This window comes from Megalopta genalis, chromosome 8, assembly GCF_051020955.1.
Source record: "Megalopta genalis isolate 19385.01 chromosome 8, iyMegGena1_principal, whole genome shotgun sequence".
NCBI lineage: Eukaryota > Metazoa > Arthropoda > Insecta > Hymenoptera > Halictidae > Megalopta > Megalopta genalis.
Genome location: NC_135020.1, coordinates 10,603,240 through 10,624,904, shown reverse-complemented (window position 1 = coordinate 10,624,904; position 21,665 = coordinate 10,603,240). Strand labels below are relative to the sequence as shown.

General features: G+C 43.1%; 3 protein-coding genes across 3 annotated transcripts; all 3 read left to right on the top strand.

Annotated features, from left to right (window-relative positions):
• The first annotated feature begins 1,493 nt into the window (after positions 1-1,493).
• Positions 1,494-4,816, top strand: LOC143259947 (uncharacterized). The gene is made up of 4 exons (XM_076524256.1): positions 1,494-1,601; positions 2,151-2,224; positions 2,314-2,534; positions 4,176-4,816. The coding sequence occupies exons 1-4, from the start codon at positions 1,584-1,586 to the stop codon at positions 4,490-4,492; spliced, it is 630 nt and encodes a 209-aa protein (XP_076380371.1). The 5' UTR covers positions 1,494-1,583; the 3' UTR covers positions 4,493-4,816.
• A 4,126-nt stretch (positions 4,817-8,942) lies between these two features.
• LOC143259946 (uncharacterized) lies at positions 8,943-12,830 on the top strand. The gene is made up of 3 exons (XM_076524255.1): positions 8,943-9,044; positions 9,593-10,127; positions 12,215-12,830. The coding sequence occupies exons 1-3, from the start codon at positions 9,021-9,023 to the stop codon at positions 12,511-12,513; spliced, it is 858 nt and encodes a 285-aa protein (XP_076380370.1). The 5' UTR covers positions 8,943-9,020; the 3' UTR covers positions 12,514-12,830.
• Positions 12,831-16,537: 3,707 nt separating this feature from the next.
• Positions 16,538-19,904, top strand: LOC117227756 (uncharacterized). Its single transcript, XM_033483258.2, has 5 exons — positions 16,538-16,634; positions 18,006-18,126; positions 18,213-18,326; positions 19,386-19,495; positions 19,602-19,904. Exons 1-5 carry the CDS (start codon positions 16,623-16,625, stop codon positions 19,785-19,787), a joined length of 543 nt encoding a protein of 180 aa, XP_033339149.2. The 5' UTR covers positions 16,538-16,622; the 3' UTR covers positions 19,788-19,904.
• Positions 19,905-21,665: the final 1,761 nt, after the last annotated feature.

Genomic DNA, 21,665 nt, shown 5'->3' with positions numbered 1-21,665 from the left:
TTCCCGATTGTCAACAATCGGATTGCTTGGAAATGTTTCCTCGAGCTAATTTGTCATAAAATGTTACGAGCGCGTGGCAAACGATAGAGAAGAACACCATAGAACTTGAAAAAGAAGCTGGAATAAAGTATTCTTAAACTTGCAGTTCCAAATACTCCGGATTTCGCATGCTAGAGCTTGCACCAATCTTTTATATTTCAATCTTTTCATTAATTTAGGACACCTAGCACTTTGGTTGCCGCGTCATCCACATGTAGGTGACCGAACGATTCTTCCAGATTTGAAAATGAATTCATACGCTAATCTGTTACAGTTTCCAAATGTTATTAGGATTCGTGAACCGTAAGAATATTGAAAAAGTAATCGATATCATAAAACTAAACTTTCTCATTTCAATTTGTTCGAAGAAAGGGCCTCAATTTTATGAAAGTTTTGAGGTCGTTCGTGTGCCAATTAAAGTGTTAAGAAGCACCACAATCGATTGAGATATCAATAAATTAAAGTAAACGATTTCTCAGTCTCAAGCCAATTACAATAAGTTCTCCCTAATCGACGCTCATATTGTACACCAAAATGAACAATTTGAGAAGAGGAGATACAACAATTCTAAAAACCAGGTACAAGCCTCTAACACAATCATCTCCCCTCTCCCCAAATGATCCATTTTCGTTCGCAATTCGCGGCGACAATCGACAAGGAATTCCCCCGGTAGCCGTCGATATTTCATAACGTATCGCCGAATCCGTCGCCAACAAAATGCGGCCGGATTCTTTTTTAGCGTTGATCCCGGTGAACCGGGCACGGTCGGATTCCGCCTTAGAATTTCATGACGGTGACATCGCAAAATAGGGCAAAACGGAAGAAAGAGGGCCTCGCGTAGAAAAGGAAATCGCTTTCATCGCTTGCTCAATCGCGAGAGATCACGGCCGGCTCGCATGGGCGTTCACCACGTTCACCTAGACCACGATATGTAGTTAGCGGATCTGACGGTGCATTCCGTCAGCGTTTCTCGAGTAAGACCAACGGAGAGCCCGGTTGGTCGGTCCCAGCCGTCGTCGCGGGAATTTCAATTCGGTCCTCTCGAAATTCGGACCCGAGATGACGATGTCAACCGTAGCAATTTGCTGGCCGCGTACACATCGTTGAAACGACTCTCTTCTCGACTCTCTTCTCGTCTATCCGGCTCTCGGCGGATAGATCCGCTCGCGAAAGTTCTTCCATCTCGCGGCGCATGTATAACGCGCGTGTTCGAAGAAAGACGGTCCCGGGGGACAGAGACAGACCCTTGACAAAATCCTCGGGGCCCCGGCACCGTGACACTGAAAGCTTGTCCGCCGCGTCTAGGATGTCTCGGCGACGCGAGTGTCGAGTTTCGTCGCGCGTACTACTCGTCCGTTCCGTCCGTTCGTGTCTCCTACACGCGCGCGCGTATCATACGAGCGCGAGCATGCAAGTCCGGTTTTCAGGAGAGAGATCATCCAGCCCGGGGAGAGGGAGAAAGCGTATAAAAAGGAGCGGTCCATCGGCAGCTATCCGCAGTATCCATTTCTTGATCCACTGTCCCCCGTCCAAGCGGTCGAAGTATGTTCTCTTGGCCCTCCGTAAGTAACCGTCGGGAGGAAAAAAAAGAACACTCCGGGGCCGGCGGATGGGTGGGAAAGGGGGCGGCCAGGAAAATGGGGCAGGAAAGTCGATCGGGAGATAAGCGAGCCGGAGGTTAGCCCGAGGGAAGCGCCGGTGGACCGTGACTAAAAAATTGCCGCGTCCCGCGGCCAGTTCCGCTTGCACCGCGAACAATGCCGGTGAAAAGTGACCGTCGCTCACCCCGTTGCTTTCTTCCGTGTACACTGAGAAAAAGAGAAAGAGAGAGTGTGTGAGAGAGAGAGAGAGAGAGACGCGTGTCGTAAAGCCGCCGAAGCCCATTCATACCGAGTTTTATATTTGCGCCGCCTTCGGGGGAGTTTTACGGCAGCCGTTCTGGACACTTCATCACGGACACGTGATTTTTAGTAGATCGCTGACCGAGTTCACCGCGTATCCTTGCGTCGGAATATTGTCGGAACAGTCTCCACGGGCCCGCGTCTTCAACTGCGAACCGCCGCTTTCCCGCTTCGCAGGTGCTCGACTCTAATTTTCTTCGGCTATTTCAGGTTCTCGTGGTGTGCCTGATCGCCGGATCCGCGCTCGGCAGCATCGACGTCGGCGATGCCGGAGTCTGGCAAGGGTAAGAGAGATCGTCGATCGAGCAATTTGATCGATCGTTTTTGTTTTGGTTTTGTTTGGTATTAACCGGGCCTCCTGCTCTCTCGTCAGCATATCCAGCGAGGGCAACTACGGCACGGGACACGGCCTGGAATTAAACGGACACCTGTCCGGCGGGCTTCACGACATATCCGGATACGGGTCCTACGGGGGCGGAGGCCTCGATCACGGCTACCATGGACACATACAGCATCACTACGCCCCGGCTGTTCCCGTGAGCGAGCACGTCGAGATCACGAAGCCTGTTCCAGTACCTGTTGTCAAAAATATCGGTGAGTTTCGTCCGTCCATTTCTCAAGTCGCTGTGAATTAGTATGATCACCTTGGAGAGAGAGTAGGTTATACCGTATTTTCGAACGGGATAAGCTGTTTTAACCCCTTGCCGTACTTCGACGAGTCCGAGTCGTCGTGAAACTTTCTAGTAATAACTTATTCAGTATAGATGTTATTCTGTTCATTAAAATGGGAATAAAATTCTAATCTTTCCTCATCAATATTTACCGTACCACGTAGCTGCTGTAACGTATTTTGTATTATTATTAAGCCTAATTATTACCAATTATTATTAAAAATTACTATTCAATATTTAAATTAGTAACTGTTCAATATTTAAATAATTTCTATTAATTACTATTCAAAATTAATTATTATTAAGCCTAATTATGATTTTCTGCATTCGCTGTTACGCTTAAATGTTGATAATCGAGGAATGGAATTGCCGACTTGCCATTGTATCGAAAGGGTTAAGCAATATACAGTCCACTCGTTAAATTTTCTTGTTTGTTCAGCATCTTAACCCTTTCACAGACACTAGGAATTGAAATATCCTTAAAAACTCATACCGTGTCCGTGAAAGGGTTAAAGCAGCATTATGTAGCTTCTGTTCAATACTCACATGCTCCCAGGAATCATTGGATCGATTCGAGTCGAGCAAAGTTATCGTCCTTCTTTCAACAAATTTTAATAAGTTGGTGCATCAATGTTTCGCTAATTATTTTAACCTCCACGCAGTTTTCGTCAGAAATGAAATCCTACGTATTTTGCTCGAGATCTTAAATTCGAAGCAAGCAGCCTAAACTGTAACAAATACGACAATATCCGAAACCGATCACGAGGGTCAAAAGTTGTCACCAAAATCTTCTATGGGAAGTGCGAATTTCGTTCGACCATCGAAAGGAAACATTAGGTCGATGCGTGTGAAATGTCGGATTTTTAAGCGAATATATAAAACTGCATGTCTTTTATCAAAAGCTGTTTATTTAATCAAAATACGCCCTATTAGTTTCGATACACTTTTCCCAAAAAATCCGACGTTTCATACGTATCAACCTAATACGTTACTTTCGAGGTTAGAGCTATCGAAGATAATCTCTCAGTGTTCCGATCGGTATTACAGAACGCTTCTTCCAAAAACAAAAGCATAACGAAAGCGGGGAGACGAACGTTCGCATGCAAAGAAAATCCAACATTTCGTATGCACCAACTTAACCCTTTGCAGTCGTGGCAATTCGAAATCCAAAAGATGCTTTCTGATCTGCAGTATTTTCATTTTACACGATACAGTGCAGTCTATGCGTCTGAAATTATGCTTATTGGCAAGTACAATAACTGCAATTTTAACAGTACAATTTTAACCGTTTGGCTGCTGACGATTTTTTCATAATAAGAAGAGCGCGATAGTGCTCCTCAGCAGTCAAACGGTTAATACAACAAATCTGATACGGTTACAAGTATCGAACGAAAAATAAAAAAATAACAATTTTTAGCAACGCCTCAGACTCGCCGCTCGAGTGCGAACGGTTAAATACATTGGAAATCTGAATTCCGCGAGACGAGCGCCCGCGCGGCTCGTGGAACTCTAATTGACGGTTTCGCGGAATCGGCGTAGGTTAATCGGTGTTTCGCATGATCAGGTGTCCCGATCGCGCAGCCGGTGGCGATTCCAGTGCCGCATCCGGTCGCAATTGGCGTACCTCAGCCGTATCCAGTCCACGTACCAGTCTCGAAGCCTGTTCCGATCCCGGTGGTGAAGACCATCGCGGTCCCAGTCGAGAGGAAGGTTCCGTATCCGGTGGAGAAGATAATACCGGTGCCGGTGGAGAAGCCTGTGCCCATAACCGTGGAGAAGCACATACCCGTGCCGGTGGAGAAGCCGTATCCGATCCACGTTCCGGTCTACAAGCACGTGTTCCATCGGGTCAAGTCGCACGGCCACGGATGGAGCCATTAGTTGCATCACCGTCCCGGTGATCATGCACGGTTATAGGTCACGTGCCGGCCCTGCCCCCTCCCGCCCCGCCGACTCCCGGAGAGGGCAACGCCGAGGCTTCTGCCACGCGCGTCCTGCGATAACGCGCGGCAGGACGCGAATGGCTCCCTCGCTCGCCCGAGGATGAAAACAAAGAGCGTCTCCATCGACGCGCGACGACAGCCGAAGAGGGTTCGCGCCGTTCCCGACGGGACGCTGAGCGCGTTCTTAGCATAGCGTAATATTTATGTTTGTTCGTTCTGTTACTCTGTTGCCAAATATAAAGAATTCAGTTTCTAGTTACAACGTTTACTTTAATTCCCTCCTCGTTGGAAAATAAGATGCTGGATAGCTTCTTGGGCAAGGTGAATGCAAGGCCTTGGGGCCCGTGGCGCACAGTACCGATTTCACTGTGACCTCTCGCGCTCGGAGATCTCGTTATACGTTATAATATAACCTGCTTACGAATCTGTGCTATGACAGGGTCAGAAGAATCGCGACAGTGAATTAAGATGTTTACGATTAAAATTCGAGCAACGATTGCCTAGAGTTCCATTGCAATAATGGAACTTTAATTCGGAAAATTTAATCCTATAACAGACAAAATTATATTTACTGTCTGCTCCTGTAGCGGTAAAAAGTCTCAGCAGGTTAGGTGACTCGAAGGCCTCGCGCGGTCTCCTTATAAGCGTCAAGATGAGTGTATCGTTATTTAACGAGTCGGCAGCTCGCATTCTGGGCTAACAATATGTATTTGATCGGATCGGTGAAGCTGCGGCGCTATTATCGTGCGAAATAGTCGTCCGAGAGTCTTCCTTCGATTTATGTAACTTCAGTTATGACAGGCGTGTTGAGTAACGTTTTGATGCTATCGCTCGGAGCGTGAGATCGATGAGTCAACAATGGATTCGATGACCGAACACGGTGTTAAAACGTAAAATGTAGAAACTGCACGCTCTCGGGAGATAACGGTGCACTTCGTTCCGCGTAAATCTCCAGGAAAATCGCAGCCCAGTCACGAAATTCGTGCCACCGTGTTACAATTATCGTTATTTTCTGGGAAGTTGCGGGCGGAGCGTTCTCTACAACTAGATCGCGTTGTTATGGTTTCGTTATGCTCTCTTCACATGGCCGGATAAACGGTGAGAAGAGCCGCGGAGCCTCGTCTCTGCGCCCGAGGTACATACCAGCAATTTCTCCCTAATTCGCGCTCGGATTGCGCACAAGAATGGACAATTTGGGAAGAGGAGATACGATTACTCGAGGCTCGTGGCTCGCTTTTTGTAATTGTTGAGAATCGGTGACTATGAAAATGAGCGTCTCGAGGCTCGAATAATCGTATCTCCGCGTCACAAATTGTCCATTTTTGTGTACAATCGGCGCGTCAATTAGGGAGAATTTACTGTAATTGGTTTAGACTGAGAAATCGTTTACTTTGATTTATTGATATCTCAATCGATTATGGTGTTTCTGAAGACTTTGACTGGCATACGAATAACCTCAAAAATTTAACAAATTGAAGCACTTTGTTGGAACAAATTGAAATTGAAAAGTATAGTTTTATGATATCGCAAATTCTAATAAAATTTGGAAACTATAATAGATTAGCGTAGAAATTAATTTTTAATAAAGTGCTGGGTGTTCTAAATAAATGAAAAGATTGAAACACAGGGTGCCCCAAACATGTCTCGCAATCCAGAAATGAGGGGTTCGTCAGGTCATTTGAAGTAACTTTTTCCTTAGCAAAAATACAATCCGCAGCTTCGTTTACGAGTTATTAACGAAAAATAGTGACCAATGAGAGGCGAGCTCGGCTGTCGTTTGGCGGCCGAGCCAACGAGCGGTCGAAGCCCAGTTCCGCTGATTGGCTCGGCCACCTCGCGCTCAACGAGGCTTCGTGCGCTCGTTGGCTGGGCTTGCCGCGCGTCAGCCATGCTCGCCTCTCATTGGCCAGCGTTTTTCATTAATAACTCGTAAACGAAGCCTCGGATTGCATTTTTGTAAAGGAAGAAGTTGTTCCAAATGGCCTCAGGAACCCCCTTTCCAAATTGCGAGCCATTTTTGAGACATGCTGAATATAAGATTGGTGCAAGCTCTAGCATGCGAAATCCGGAGCATTTGAAAATCTAAGTTTAAGAATACAGTAATTTCTCTGTAATTCGCGCTCAGATTACGCACAAAACTGGACAATTTGGGAAGTGGAACTACGATTATTATATTTAGTTATGGAAATAACTCTTTAATACTTTTCACTATTTGAACTTTCAATTAGAACTTTTATTTGATTAAAAAAGTTATAAAATATGTTCTCGGTATGTTTCTCAGTAACGATTCGAAAATACAAAATCACGCGTCTTTACGATTAAATCAGCTAGCAAATAAAAAACTATTTTCTAGATCAATTTTTCTATTCAAGCTATTTATTTAAAATTCACCACCGTTTGCCAACAATAATGATAAACGATGCGCAAGGCACGACTAATCGTGTCTTCTCGTCCGAAATTGTCCATTTTCGTGGGCAATCTGAGCGGGGGAATTACGGTGAAATTACCGTGTCGCGCGCACGCGATCCTATTTGTCGCCTCGCGCGAGCGTTTTACAGGAGTCGCGACGGCTAACTTAATTACAGATACGCAGCCAGCACTTCGTGAAACTTTCGTGGACGCTAAAGCGAGCAGATTCCCGGCCGGCTTACCGGGGGCGAAGTTCCGTAACAAATGTGGAAGAGGCAGAATCTCGGCGACATTTAAGCCCGTTAATTACAGAATGATAGATGTTCGGGCTCCGGATGGGGCTCGATGCTTTCATTACGCTGCAAAAACTTCGACGGTAACTCGGCCGCACCGTTCTGGCAGTCATTATTTCCTTAATGAAATTGCCTCGTCAGTCAGACTTTTAAACGAACGATCCTCGCGCGTTTTCCTTTCTTTTTTTTTTAATAGAGTAATCCCCGCGTCCCGAAGAATTCCGCCGGGTTTCCATCGCTCGCAAACGAAGCGGTCCGAGCCGTGTAATTCCGTTCGAGCAGCACGGTATCAACGGCCACCGATGATAGACCTGTCAATCATCGCGGCTGGACGAGCACGCGACCGCGCAAGGACACGGTCGCCGCGCGCCAAGGAACATTTTTAACCCTCTACGGGCCGAATTTTGTTCTTAAATGTAAACAAATTTATGCAACGGAAAATCTATTATTATAAACCTGTATATGCTAATCAAAAAAATATTTAACAGTTTAAACAACTTTATAACATTATATTAGCTTGGCGCGTATGAAATTTGCAGCGTTATTACTAAATTTGTACTCACGTAAAAAAAATTACGCTAATATCGATTGAATTGAAAACTGAGGCACCGCTAAAATTGTTACATCACGTTCCAAGATAATTTTTCTATTATCAAAGTTTAGATGTAACAAAATTGTTAAAAGTCTAACTGTTTTACGAGTCACAAGACTTAATTACATATGCACAAAAATGCACTTTGTCACATAAAATGGAAAAATACCATAAGTCGGAAATAAATTAATTTAGATTTACGGTTAAAATGGCTTCGAGTGCAAAGGGTTAACTACACTTAACCCGTCAGAGAACAGGGTTCGGGGGTCCTTGTTGCGCAATGCAAATTCACGCAATACAGCAATGTCTCCCTAATTGACGCTCAGATTGTCCCCAGAAATGGACAATTTAGGGAGAGGAGGTACGATTGTCCGAGCCTTGCGGCTCGTTTTTTCACGGTTATCGATTGTCAAGAACTATAAAAGCTCGCTGCAAGGCTCGAATAATCGTGTCTTCTCTCCCCAAATTGTCCATTCTTCTGCACAATCTCAGCGTCAGTTAGGAAGACAATACCGTAGCTCGTTAAACGACGTCGCGAACGGACAAGGACGTCGACAGCAGCGCGTTTTCGCGGGCCCTTGTTGCGCAACGCAAGTTCACGCAACAGCTCGTTAAACGACGTCGCGAACTTGTGCCGTGGGAAACAGGGAAATTGATTCGCGCCCGTTCACCGTTCGCGACTTCTGGTGCCATTAATTTCGCCCGCTCGATTTTCTAGCGTAATTACGAACGAAAGCGACCGTTGTCGGTTAATTAAGGCGCGCCTCGCGAGCGCGTTCGCGCGGCGACGAATCGCGGCCGAGGGGCCCGGCTCCGATCACGGCCGACTCCGTCGCCGTTGTAAAAGGGGATCGGCGCTCGCCGGCCGTGGAAACCCCGCGAATGAGAAAATCACCGGCGAACGTGTGGCTCGCCGACGATCAGAAACTGTCTAATTCGCGGGGCGCCGTTCGGCGGTCGAAACCGGCCAATACATTCGACGGGGCCCGTCCGCGCGACGGACGTGAAACAATTGCGCCGGCCGTGTGCGGCGCGGCCGACCGGGCCCCAGGACGAAACTACATCGCCGACAGTGAAAGGCCCGCCGGTATATTAAGACGAGCAATGTGCAAAGATCTATCAGTCGCCGAAGGAACTCCTACGTCTAGCAGAGCGGCGTTAAACACAGCGTTATGCGTGTAACCATGAACGGAATCGTGAGTAGCGAAAAATCCGGGCAGAACCGCGAGATCGCGCCGAACAATTTCTGTCGGGTTCAACCACCTTTCACCTATCTCTCTCTATCTCTCTTTTCGTCTCTAGAACGTCGAGATCGCCGAACAATTTCAGCGGGAACAGTGAGAACCTCGACTTCCGCGATTTCGATGAAAATAGCTCGCGCGCCAATTTCTTTCACGCGGCTCGCAATCCGGTCGCGTTCGTCTGGCTTCGCAACAGAAGCAACGAATTTCCGAGCAGACTTTTATGAACGCGATTAAAAACGGGTCGCTCGAGAACCGTCAATTTCATGCGAGCAACCCGCTCGTTAGCGACTCGCGAAGATTATCGGGGCCCGTCGATCGCGACTTTCCACCGCGCGACAGCCGGATGATGCGGCCGCGGCATCAGATCAGCGTGTCGACATCGATTCAAAATAGTCTTATTATAGTCGACAGTCGGCGGATTGATCGACGTTCGCGGAGGGAACTCGATCTTGCGCCGCGATTTTCCAGCAGCGACTTGACGACTCTGCCGTTGGCCGCAGGTGCTGCTTTCTCTGGCGTCCTTGGCGGTGGCCGTGCCCGTGATCGTGAACCAGGATCAAGTCCAGTACCATCATCCCCAGCTGTACGGCGGCTTCATGCCGATAGAAAGGTCCGACCAGGAGTCCCACGGGTCCGTGTCCAGCGGAAGCTACGGCGGCGACTACGGCGGCAGCGATTACGGCGGCGGCGATTACGGCGGCGCCAGTTATGGCGGCGGTAGTTACGGCGGAGGCGGCTACGGAGGCAGCAGTTACGGCGGAGGCAGCAGTTACGGCGGAGGCAGCTACGGAGGCAGCAGTTACGGCGGCGACTTCGGCGGAGGGCACGGCGGCGGTTTGGAGGGATCCATCGGCGGACACTTGGACGTGTCCAGCGACCACTTGGGCTCGGATTACTCGTCCCTCGGCGGCGGACACGACGGCGGGGACGAGGGTGTCTCCTTGGACGGTGGCCACAGCGTGGTCCAGAGCGTTCCTGTGTCCGAGCACGTGGAAGTTACCAAGCCTGTGCCCGTTAAAGTGATTAAGCACATCGGTAAGTTCGTAATCGCACGGATAACGCCGCCTCGGCGACGTTGGAATGCTTCTTCCTCGGACGAAAGCATGCACGAACAGCGTTTCGCATTAAAAGTGGTCGGTTGCCGGGGAGATTGACGGGAACGGGGGTTTGTTGAGGGTATATTTTAGGGAAATTAGGGAGGTAAATTTAATCTGATTGATGATTAACTTGGAAACGAAAATGGAGGGCTTGGGGTGAGGAGGTACGATTGTTCGAGCCTTGCGGCTTGCTTTTTGTAGTTGTCGATTGTCAACAATTATAAAAATGAGGTGTGATGTATAATCAATGATATATAATTGATTAATTAATTATATTTGTAATTGATTAATTAATAATATATAATGTAATATGTAATTGCATCTCACCTTAGCAAATTGTCAATTTTTGCTTCCAAGCTGAGCGTCGATTTGGGAAAATTTACTGTACTTCCTCTTTAAACGATCGAAAATGGTATAATAACGTTAATTACTAATTACTTAGTATTGTCAGAAATGAGTAAAATCCGCGGGTCTACTTATGACAAGGTTATTTCGGGAAAATTTACTGCACCTCGTATTTTAACAATCGAAAATGGTATAATAACTTTAATTAATAATTACTAATTATTGTCAAGGTTACGTCAAGGTTATTTCGAGCGATTTTTATTGAAAGAAATCTGTTCCATCATCTTTAATGAAGACTTTTTCGTCTTAATTTCGATAGCAACGAGTTCATTTTCACACAAAGCTGTTTTCCAAACAAGCTCCCAAGGTACAAAATGAATTAAAGAATTGTAGGAGGGGCAGGGGGGACGATGTAAAATTAGTTTCGGTAAGATCAGCACAGAATTCGAGCAGCGGAATATTAAAAGTCCGTGGAATCCCGGCGAGCGAAGTTCCACGAGCATTGCTGAACAACATCCCGTAATGACACGTTGCAGCTGCAAAAGTGACTAATTACGCCAAGCAATCGTTCAACTTCGAGAAAGTTTGAAAGCGAAAATTTCACGGAAAGTTGAGACACGCCGAGTAGCTAACAGCGAATCAAACTCATTAACCGTGTATTGTCAGGTTCGAAATTGTCCGTTCGTCCGCCCTTGGCAAGGGCTGCTGGCAGGCTCCCGCGAAATTAACAATCCTTCGCCGGCCTTCTACACGATCCCGACGTTAACTTCACTTTCTACTTTACGCACGGATTTGTGCTTCGTGTTGCCCGGCAATCTATTTCCGTAAACTCTACCAGTTCTAATAACAGTTCTAACGCGGAAGACATAAATCTTTGCCGGGCGAGCGAAGGTGCGCGTGTCGGGTTTATCAGTTACGCAGGAAAGCGGTCTTTTTCTTTATGCATCTATGGCTTTTAAAATAAGATCGATCGAGTTTTATACGATTTGCGCTTATCTCGGATCAACGAGGGCTTTTATCAATTAGAATAGGCTCTTATTTGGTTCCACTATTTTTTTTTAAAGGTTGCGGTTTGGGAGCGTGAATGTTTCGGCTTCCATTCCGATTTTTCTGACTTTTTCTAATTTATCTGATTTTTCTGATTTTCGTAATTTCTCTGACTTTCGTAATTTTTCTGATTTTCGCAATTTCTCTGATTTTTAGTGATTTTTCTAATTTCTCTGATTTTTCTGATTTTCGTAATTTCTTTAATTTTTTCTAAATTTGTTCATGTTTCTGATTTCTTTGATTTCCTTAATTTCTCTATTTTTCTGATATCTCGGATTTTTCTGATTTCCTTAATTTCTCTATTTTTCTGATATCTCGGATTTTTCTGATTTCCCTGATTTCTCTGACTTTTCTGATTTTTTCTGATTTCCCTAATTTCTCTGATTTTTCTGACCTTTTCTGTTTTTTTCTGATTTCCCTAATTTCTCTGACTTTACTGACTTTTTATGTCTTTTTTCTGATTTTTTCTGATTTCCCTAATTTCTCTGACTTTTCTGACTTTTCTGATTTTTCTCATTTTTCTAACTTTTCTGTCTTTTCTGATTTTTCCGACTTTTCCGACTTTTCCGACTTTTCTGATTTTTATTTTTCCGACTTTCCTGATTTCCCTGATTTTTCTGATCGGCGTTTCAGGCGTACCAGTTCCTCACATCGTGAAGATAGCGGTGCCGCATCCGATAGCCGTGGGCGTCCCCCAGAGCTATCCGGTGGCGCAGCCGATCCCGAAGCCGGTGCCCGTGCAAGTGATAAAAACAGTGGCGGTGCCCGTGGAGAAGAAGGTGCCGTTCCCCGTGGAGAAGCACATTCCGGTTCCAGTGGAGAAGCCAGTCCCGATCACAATCGAGAAACACGTGCCGGTGCCAGTGATCAAACCGTACCCCATCAAGATCCCCGTTTACAAGACGATCTATCACCACGCGAAGAAGCACTAACATCCTGCGACTGATTAGCTAGCGATCTGTCCGGCCGACGTCAAAATCGATCCTAGACGACAACGTTCGCCGTTCTTCTTTTTTTTGCCCGAGGCTCTGCGAACCGAACTGCTCCGGAAGCGCGAAGAGAAAGTCCGCGCGGAAAAGGATCGCACCTTCCGGGCCCGCAACCGACTGCATCCTATTCTTTCCCCTGTATATAGTTTAAGCACCGTTGTTATACTACTGTTGTTCTCTGTTTTCCTGTTTTTTTTTAAATAACTTTTTTTACTCGTTACTGTTCTAGTTTTCCAATAAAATACTACGAAAAAAACATACATCGAACGCAGTGAATCGTCCGTCGCAGTGAAAGTCGCCCAACATCCTAGGCGTTGTTTTCCTTCTCGTTATCGAGAATCCTGTTCCCATAAATTCCCGGCCCAACGGGAACACAAGCGCGCGATTCGCGTGTTCAAAACGCGTGTTCATTCGCCGTTCCCGTTCAGTTCCGATCGCGGTCTTTCGATCGCTTTTCAATCGAGATTCGGCGAAACCGATCGAACGCGAATCGAAAGAATCCGAACGGGGGTTCGAGAATTTGGCGAGCCGGCGAGCTGGACGCGTTTCGAAAAGATCGACTCAGATCCGTTAGAGAAATTTGATAACAACTTTCCACGTCGAGCCCGTAGGATCGAATGGTTTTTCCTGTTACTCCTTGTAAATCGGACACCGTTCGGCCGTCGCCGTAGCCAAGCTAATGCGCCCGAGATCATAATCGAAACTTTCACTGGTATTTTCGATAGATCGGGCACAGATTCCGTGGAAAGTGAATGTTGCCGGCGCGGCGGTCTAGTTCAGGAGCAAGGCGAGCCTGATTGTCACGATCAGCCGCCGCTAATGAGCCGTGAAGACATGGGAAGCTCGCCGCGGTCCCAATAATGACCGGGGAATCCTCGCGATAGGATAACTATAATATATAGGATTTAATTATAAATTGATTTTACCAGGTTTCCAGCGCTTTCCCGCGGGTCGAGGATGCTAAGAAAGTGATTGTAAAAAGACACCGGCGCGATACGATGTTACATGAATATTCATCAGGATGGAAATTAGTTTCCCCGCTGCGGGTAACCTTGTTATCCGTTAAGGAGCACGGCGACTCGCCTGATCTGGACATCCAGTTTCTCGCCTATGAAAATGTTCCTGCCGAGGATACACGTTTTTCTTGCAAGCAACGCTTCGGATGCTGTTTCTTCTTTTATTTATGTTATATGTCCGCTAGGTGCACGAGTTTTTACACGTGATCGTGCCCCTAGAAAGGATGTTTATGGCGAATTTATCAATTTTCATATTCCGTTGGTTTTTATATTAATAAATACTTTATTTTTTCAAACAATTGCATTTCGATGTTTTCAGCATTACGCGAAAAGCTAGTAGTAACTCTTATACAGGAAGTCCCGAAAGTCACTAGGGATCGGGAAATGAGAGGTTCCTTGGAGCATTTGAAGCAACTTTTTCCTTTGCGAAAATTCAATCCGAGGCTCCGTTTGCGAGTTATTAACGAAAAAGCGCTGACCAATGAGAGGCGAGCTCGCCTAGCGTTAGGCAGCAGGACCAATGAGCTGTCGAAACCCAGTTCCGCTGATTAGCTCGGCCGTCTAGCGCTTGACCGGGCTTCGACCGCTCGGAGGCTCGGCCGCCGTGCGCCAGCTGATCTCGTCTCTCATTGGTCAGCGTTTTTCGTTAATAACTCGTACACGAAGCCGCGGATCGCATTTTCGCTAAGGAAAAAGTTTCTTCAAATGGCTTCAGGAATCCCGATTTCCGTATTTCCCGATTTCGAGTGACTTTTCAAACACCCTAAAAATAGTATTTACGTTTATTAATGCCTGCGTCTATAACAAATTTATATAACGAACGATAGCTAGGTAACGGAATAACTGAAAATTGTTTATAAAATTAATAAACTTGATAAACATTTTGCTACAGAAACTAGATCTCCGTCACAAGCATCCTTTCTTCTCAAATGAAAACATTCTGTGACTTTCGTTCAAAGTTTATTGGAGAAATAATAATTACATAAATATAATAAACAAATAAAAATTACATAATATTTGCGTATGATAAAATTTGTCCGCATCATTCACGAGGAACAGGAGCCAAATTGGTGTCTGCCTCGAACAAATTCGAACAATTGATACTAACGTATTGATTGTCTTAAATTACATAATAAATCTTGTTCCTGTTTATTTTTGTCTACACGTTTCTATCACGAAAGCATTAAATCCGCAATCTACCGGTAATACACTTATGACCGTGTACAGTAGAGAGAACCGCATTTAGATGAATTCGGCGGAAGAGAACCAGTTCATACAACCGGTTAGGTTCATATAACACGAGTCCGATTTTATCTCCTATTTATCTGTTATATTTATCCCTTTCATCCGCTATTATCCCCACTTTCTGTAAATTTTCGTTCGAGTAACCGGTGTTCGCGTTGACGTAACCAACGAAATAAAAGAGCAAAGAAACGTGCTGAAATTACATTTGTTTACGACCGCGATACCTATGTAGGTGTTCACATAATTGGAGTAACGCTCGAAGTAAATTGGAGTTTTATTGTAATACAACTGGATTAATATAATATTTCTATTAATATATAATTTTACATTATTATATACATATAATAATATATAATAATTATATATAATATATATATTATATATTCAATCTCGAAATCCACGATAATTTACGTAATAATATTATATAATAATTTATGTAATAATAAAAATTGTACTTCGAAAGAATCTTCGATGCCACGAAATTTTCTAAAAGAAATAATTACCTTTACTTTCCCGTCTGCTTACCAATGCAAAAATATAAAACAAAAAACGTTTTAGAAAAGTGAAAGTAGAAGTTCGCGCTCTTCAAGAAGAGTCCAAGAATGTAGCTTATTTTCCGTTTCTTTTGATGAAATTACATCGTTTCAACGATCGCCGATCCTCAAGCTAATACTTAATGACTCTACAATAAGATCATGAATATTGTTCCATATGCAATGGCAGTGAATTCTCCCTAATTGACTCTCAGATTGTACACAAAAATGGACAATTTGGAAGAGACGATGCGATTATTATAATAATTATATATTATGATATATATAGAAACTTCGGATTTATTGTACGTTTTATAGCAATTTTCTGTAAGGGAGTATTAAATATTTATTGGTTAAATATTTATATATATAATATATATTATATTATATTATATTATATTATATTATATTATATTATATTATATTATATTATATTATATTATATTATATTATATTATATTATATTATATTATATTATATTATATTATATTATATTATATTATATTATATTATATTATATTATATTATATTATATTATATTATATTATATTATATTATATTATATTATATTATATTATATTATATTATATTATATTATATTATATTATATTGTATTATATTAATATACTTTTCATATATATTTTTTACTATGCTAATAATATGTATATAATTATATTAAAAAAATATATATATTACGTAGATATTATATAAATTCTCTCACGCGAACCAAGGATTTGCGATCACCAAAAGAAATTCCAAAAGCCTCGAGCCAAGCCAGCCAAGATTCGAGTCGTCGCCAGTTAAAAGATCATCAAGACCGTCTCGTGCATTAACCCGCACGAGGAAGTAGGAAGCAGTGCGGACGGTACTCCTACTAACGGCGCGCCGCGAAATTCATCTAATCCCGTGCAGGAACCGGCGTTAACGATAAGCTCTTAATGGAAAGCAGTGGCACAATGTTGATCAATGGAAAGAAAATGAGCGGACCAAATCGAACAAGGTTGCACGTTTGCTGCGCCGTTCAGGGAACACGGAACTGTTTGTGTTACGCAAGCATCATCATTGCCTGCCGGGGCCACGTGCCGTTTGAAGAAATAGAGAAATGTAACCTGCATAGAGTGAAGGCGTTGAAAAGGTTTCCACGAGATAGTGGGGCCGCGTGTCCCACGATCTTCCTATATAAGCTCTTCGCGCGAACAATTCGTCTCGAGTCGATCTTTTATTCACGAACCACTCATATGCGCCTATCTGGAGAATAATGGAAAACCTCGTACGTGAGTCGTGTCGGTGCGCTGGCTGATTAAAACGGAAGGGTTGACGGCGACTCGTCGCAGCATTTATAGAGAGTCTGAGTTAAATTGTGTCGACCTTGATTAGCGAATCTGTTTCGGTGGTAGTATTGTCAGTGTGGGCAGAAAGATGGCGAAAAAGTAAATACTCCCTAATTCGCGCTGAGATTCTGCATAAAAATGGACAGTTAGGGAAGAGGAGGTGCGATTATTAGAGTCTTGCGGCTCGCTTTTAATATCGGTAACTATAAAAGCGGGGTGCAAGATTCTAATAATCGCATCTTCTCTTCCTAAATTGTCCATTTTCGAGTGCAATCTGAACGCGAATTAGGGAGAAATTATATAAATTCGGTAGCAAGGACAGTGAATTCTCCATAATTCGCGCCCAGATTCTGCGCCGAAATGGACAGTTGGGGAAGAGGAGGTGCGATTATTAGAGCCCTGCGGCTCGTTTTTATAGCTGTGATAATCGGTAACTATAAAGACGGGGTGCAAGGTTATAATAATCGCATCTCCTTTTCTCAAATTGTCCATTTTTTTGTGCATTATGTGCGCCAGTTAGGGAGAAGTCACTGTCCTTCGCATCGAATTCGGATAGCAGATATTACAGTAATTTCTTTCTAAGTGACACTGAAATTCTGTGCAAAAATGGACAGTTAGGGAAGAGGCGATACGATTGTTCGTGTCTTGCGACTCGTTTTTATAGCTGTTGATAATCGGTAATTATAAAAACGGGGTGCAAGGTTCTAATAATCGCATCTCCTCTTCCCTAACTGTCCATTTTTGTATAAAATCTGAGCATCAATTAGGGAGAATTCACTGTCTTTTTTACCAAAATCGGGTAGCAGATGTTACAATAAATTCTCCCTAATTGACACTGAGATTCTGCGCCAAAATGGACAGTTAAGGAAAAGAAGATACGATTGATCGAGCCTTGCGCTTCGTTTTTATAATTTACCGGTTCTCAACAACCATAAAAACGAAACGCAAAGCTCTAACAATCGTGTCTCCTCTTCCCAAATCGTCCATTTTAATGCGCGATCTAATCGCAAATTAGAGAAAAATTACTATAATTCGTCTTCCCGACTTTGTCGCGTCACCGTTGCAAGCTTCCGCGCAGCAATTCGAGAACATTTTTCTTAAACGTCCGCATTGCATCGATCGCAATTCATTCGCACCGACTAAACCGATCAATGCTTGCTCGATCATATCGGTTTCCCATAGGCTGTCGAAATCTTAGCTTTTCGTCGCATCAAGCCGATCTTCGTATCGTAAATCGCAGCCTTTCCTTTTTGATCGCTTTTGTGCGTTCGCGACAGCAATTTACTCATACCGGCCGTTCTGCTTGCAAGATCCTAATTCTGACGATCGCCGGTTCCTGCTTGGCCAGTGAACTAGAGTTGGGAGGTCATGGTCTGTCGTTAGGCGAAATTGATGCGGATCACGGTGGCCACGGCGTCGGCTTCGAAATTGGTCTGACTACTCTGACATTGTCGTGTTATTAAAACGATCGTACTCGCGAATCTGTGGTAATCTGTGGTATCTTTTCGCGTTATCAGGAGGACTGGACTCCGACATCGAGTCGAGCCATGGATTTGGCGGCGGAGGATACGGAGGCGGGGGATACGGAGGCGGGGGACACGGACATTTCATTCCCGTTGTCAAGTCTATCGGTGTGTAAATTGCAAAGCAAACACTATTTTGTTCTATTAATTATATTTAATTCTATTTAATTCTGTTTAATTCTATTCTATTCGATTCGATTCTATTCTATTCTATTCGATTCTATTCAATTTTATTCAATTCTATTCAATTCTGTTCAATTCTGTTCAATTCTGTTCAATTCTATTCAATTTTGTACAATTCTATTCAATTCTGTTCAATTCTATTCAATTTTGTACAATTCTATTCAATTCTGTTCAATTCTGTTCAATTCTGTTCAATTCTGTTCAATTCTGTTCAATTATATTCAATAATTCTATTCAATTCTATTCAATTCTATTCAATTCTATTCAATTCTATTTAATTCTATTAATTTCGTTCTATAAGTGACACGGGCGTTTATTCAGCAATGCCAATTAACGTCGTAACCCATGCTCACCGAATTCAGTGTTTCCCTGCCTCGTGCAGGTAACTCTATTATTCGAATCTTGCCTTCAAGTGAAGGGGTTAACGTTCCTGATATAAAACTCAACGTAATAAATAAAAAAGAATAAGAAAAAGAAGAACGAGTAATGTCAGTTATGATACTTTCACGATTTCACTAGCCGATCTGCTCTTCTAATTTGCAGCGTTCATTCTCCGGTCGCCGTTATTAATTCTTAACAATTATAAATTAGATTCGCAATAATTAAATTCTTTCGTCCACGCTCTATGCACAACTCTGTGCACAAAAGCGCTGCATTTCTAGTTCTATTTTAACCCATTATCCGGCGCAATTCAAAAGCATGCAAACACGCAATTCAAAATAAAAATTAAATTCGCGTTTCAATCCGAAGTTTGCAACGATTTAAAATAGCGTGAATTTGTAATACTTTCGTGGGAAAACGAGCATACGTTCTCACTGTTTCAATGCCTGTATTTAACCTGGAAGTTGCATTTTGTGAAAGAGAAACGTGTCCGAAAAATGTGACATTGACGGATAATGAGCGAAGAAAACGATGTTAAACTGTCCAAATCTTTCGTCGAACCTTTACAAGGCTGTTCGTAATTATCGAATCTCGTTGGAACAGGAGTGCCGGTGCTGAAGAAGTACGCCCTGGCGATTCCGAGTTTGCAGGTCCAACAAGTACCGCAGAGCTACCCTGTGCCACTGATCGTGAAGAAGCCGGTCCCGTATCCGGTACGCAATTTCATTCGAAACGTCGCCGACGATCACAATTAAACGTTTATTATAATTAGAATCATAATTCCGATTCCCTCGATTCCGATCTCTGTTTTGGGCGCAGGTGGAGAAGCAGGTGTTCACGAAGGTGGAGAAGAAGGTGCCGACGCCGGTCGAGAAGATCATCCCCGTGAAGGTGGAGAAGCCGGTCCCGTTCCACGTAGTGAAACACGTTCCCGTTCCGGTGGTGAAGCCGATCCCCATCAAGATCCCCGTTTACAAAACCATCATTCACAGCAAGAAGCACTAGCCGCGCTTATTGGATTCGTCCATTGTTATTTGTTCTGCATATAAATCGTTACGCTTCGTTAGTTTTTACACGTGTGTTATTTATTAATAAACATTCAATCATTGAGTCGAAAAAGAACGACAAGCTTTTTGCGTATTTTTGCGTACCCGTTTCGTTCTGCGAGAGAAAGGATGCTCTACCGATTCTGTTCGATTCTGTTCGATTCGATGCTATTCGATTTGATTCCATTCGATTCGATTCTATTCGATTCTATTCTATTCGATTCTATTCGATTTTATTCGATTCTTCTCGATTCTACTCGATTCTACTCGATTCTACTCGATTCTATTCGATTCTATTCGATTCTATTCGATTCTATTCGATTCTACTTGATTCTACTCGATTCTGTTCGATTCTGTTCGATTCTGTTCGATTCTATTCAATTCTATTCAAAATTCTATTTAATTCTATTCAATTCTATTCAAGATTCTATTTAATTCTATTCAATTAATTCTATTTAATTCTATTTAATTCTACTTAATTCTATTAATTTCGTTCTATTCAGCAATGTCAATTAACGTCGCACGCAGAACATTGTTATTTGTTCTGCATACAAATCTTTACGCGAGTTTTTACACGTGTGTTACTTATTAATAAACATTCAATCAGTGAGTCGAAAAAAAAGAACAAGCTTTGCGTATTTTTGCATACCCGTTTCTTCCTGCGAGAGAAAGGATGCTCCACCGATTATTCCGAAAGTATCGTAAATTGTATCCTGAAGAGAGCTCGTGCCGCGAGATTAATTGTACGAGCTTGTTAATTATGTAAAAATATTCTATATTACCGGGCTCTCTGAACGGCTGTGTGAAAAAATACATCTCAGTCTACAAGAGGAAATCCCACCCAAGTTTTTGTTCGGTTTAACAATTACTTTCGATGTTATTCGCGTGAAAGTATCGCGGACGACAAAATCCGTATAGAAACGTGTTCCTCTCGATCGCGCGTTCCGGACGTTCGAGGAACGCGAAGGGGGAACTCCCGGGGATAGAGAGGGAGGGGGGGTCTCCACACTGGATAGTTTCGATGTTACGACTCGGCATCTCACGGTTTTCGGCGATCGGTGACCGCGATGCCGGCCGGGGAAAGGAGAACGTCCCCGGCGGCGAAAGCAATCAATCGGGATTGCCTTTCCCGTGTCGTTGACCTTGATGAATTCGGGTTCGCGCTGACGGCGCGCGGCCTGTAAAAAAAAGCGTGTATTAACGTGGAAAGGGAGGAATGCCGGGGCGTTGTTCGCGAAACTTTTTACGGCCGTGAACAGGAACAGGAACCAAATTGGCGTGCGCCTCGAACAAATTCGAACAATTGATACTAACGTATCGATTGTATTAAATAATATAATGAACCTTGATCCTGTTTATTTTTGTCTAATTCGCTGAGGAAAAAGTTGCTGCAAATAATCTCGGAAACCTCTCATTTTCCGGGGGTACCATAATTTTGGGACACCCTGCACAATTCCGCAGACTGTGTTGTATAATTATGTCCGGTATACATACCTGCATAACTATGAATCATTATCTTATTATATTTATATATAACCGAATAAATAATAAATAAATAGTATAATTATATATATATATATATAATTATACTATTTATTTATTATTATATATATTATTATATATATATATATATATATATATATATATATATATAAATAAAATATATTTATTTATATTATATATTTATATATAAAATTAATATATAATTTATATATTAATATATTTATATATACCTCATTCTATTTATAAATAATGATCTTATTCCATCTATAAACAATTATCTTATCATATCTATATATATAATTACATATATCTGCATAATTACAGCCGTTAAAGA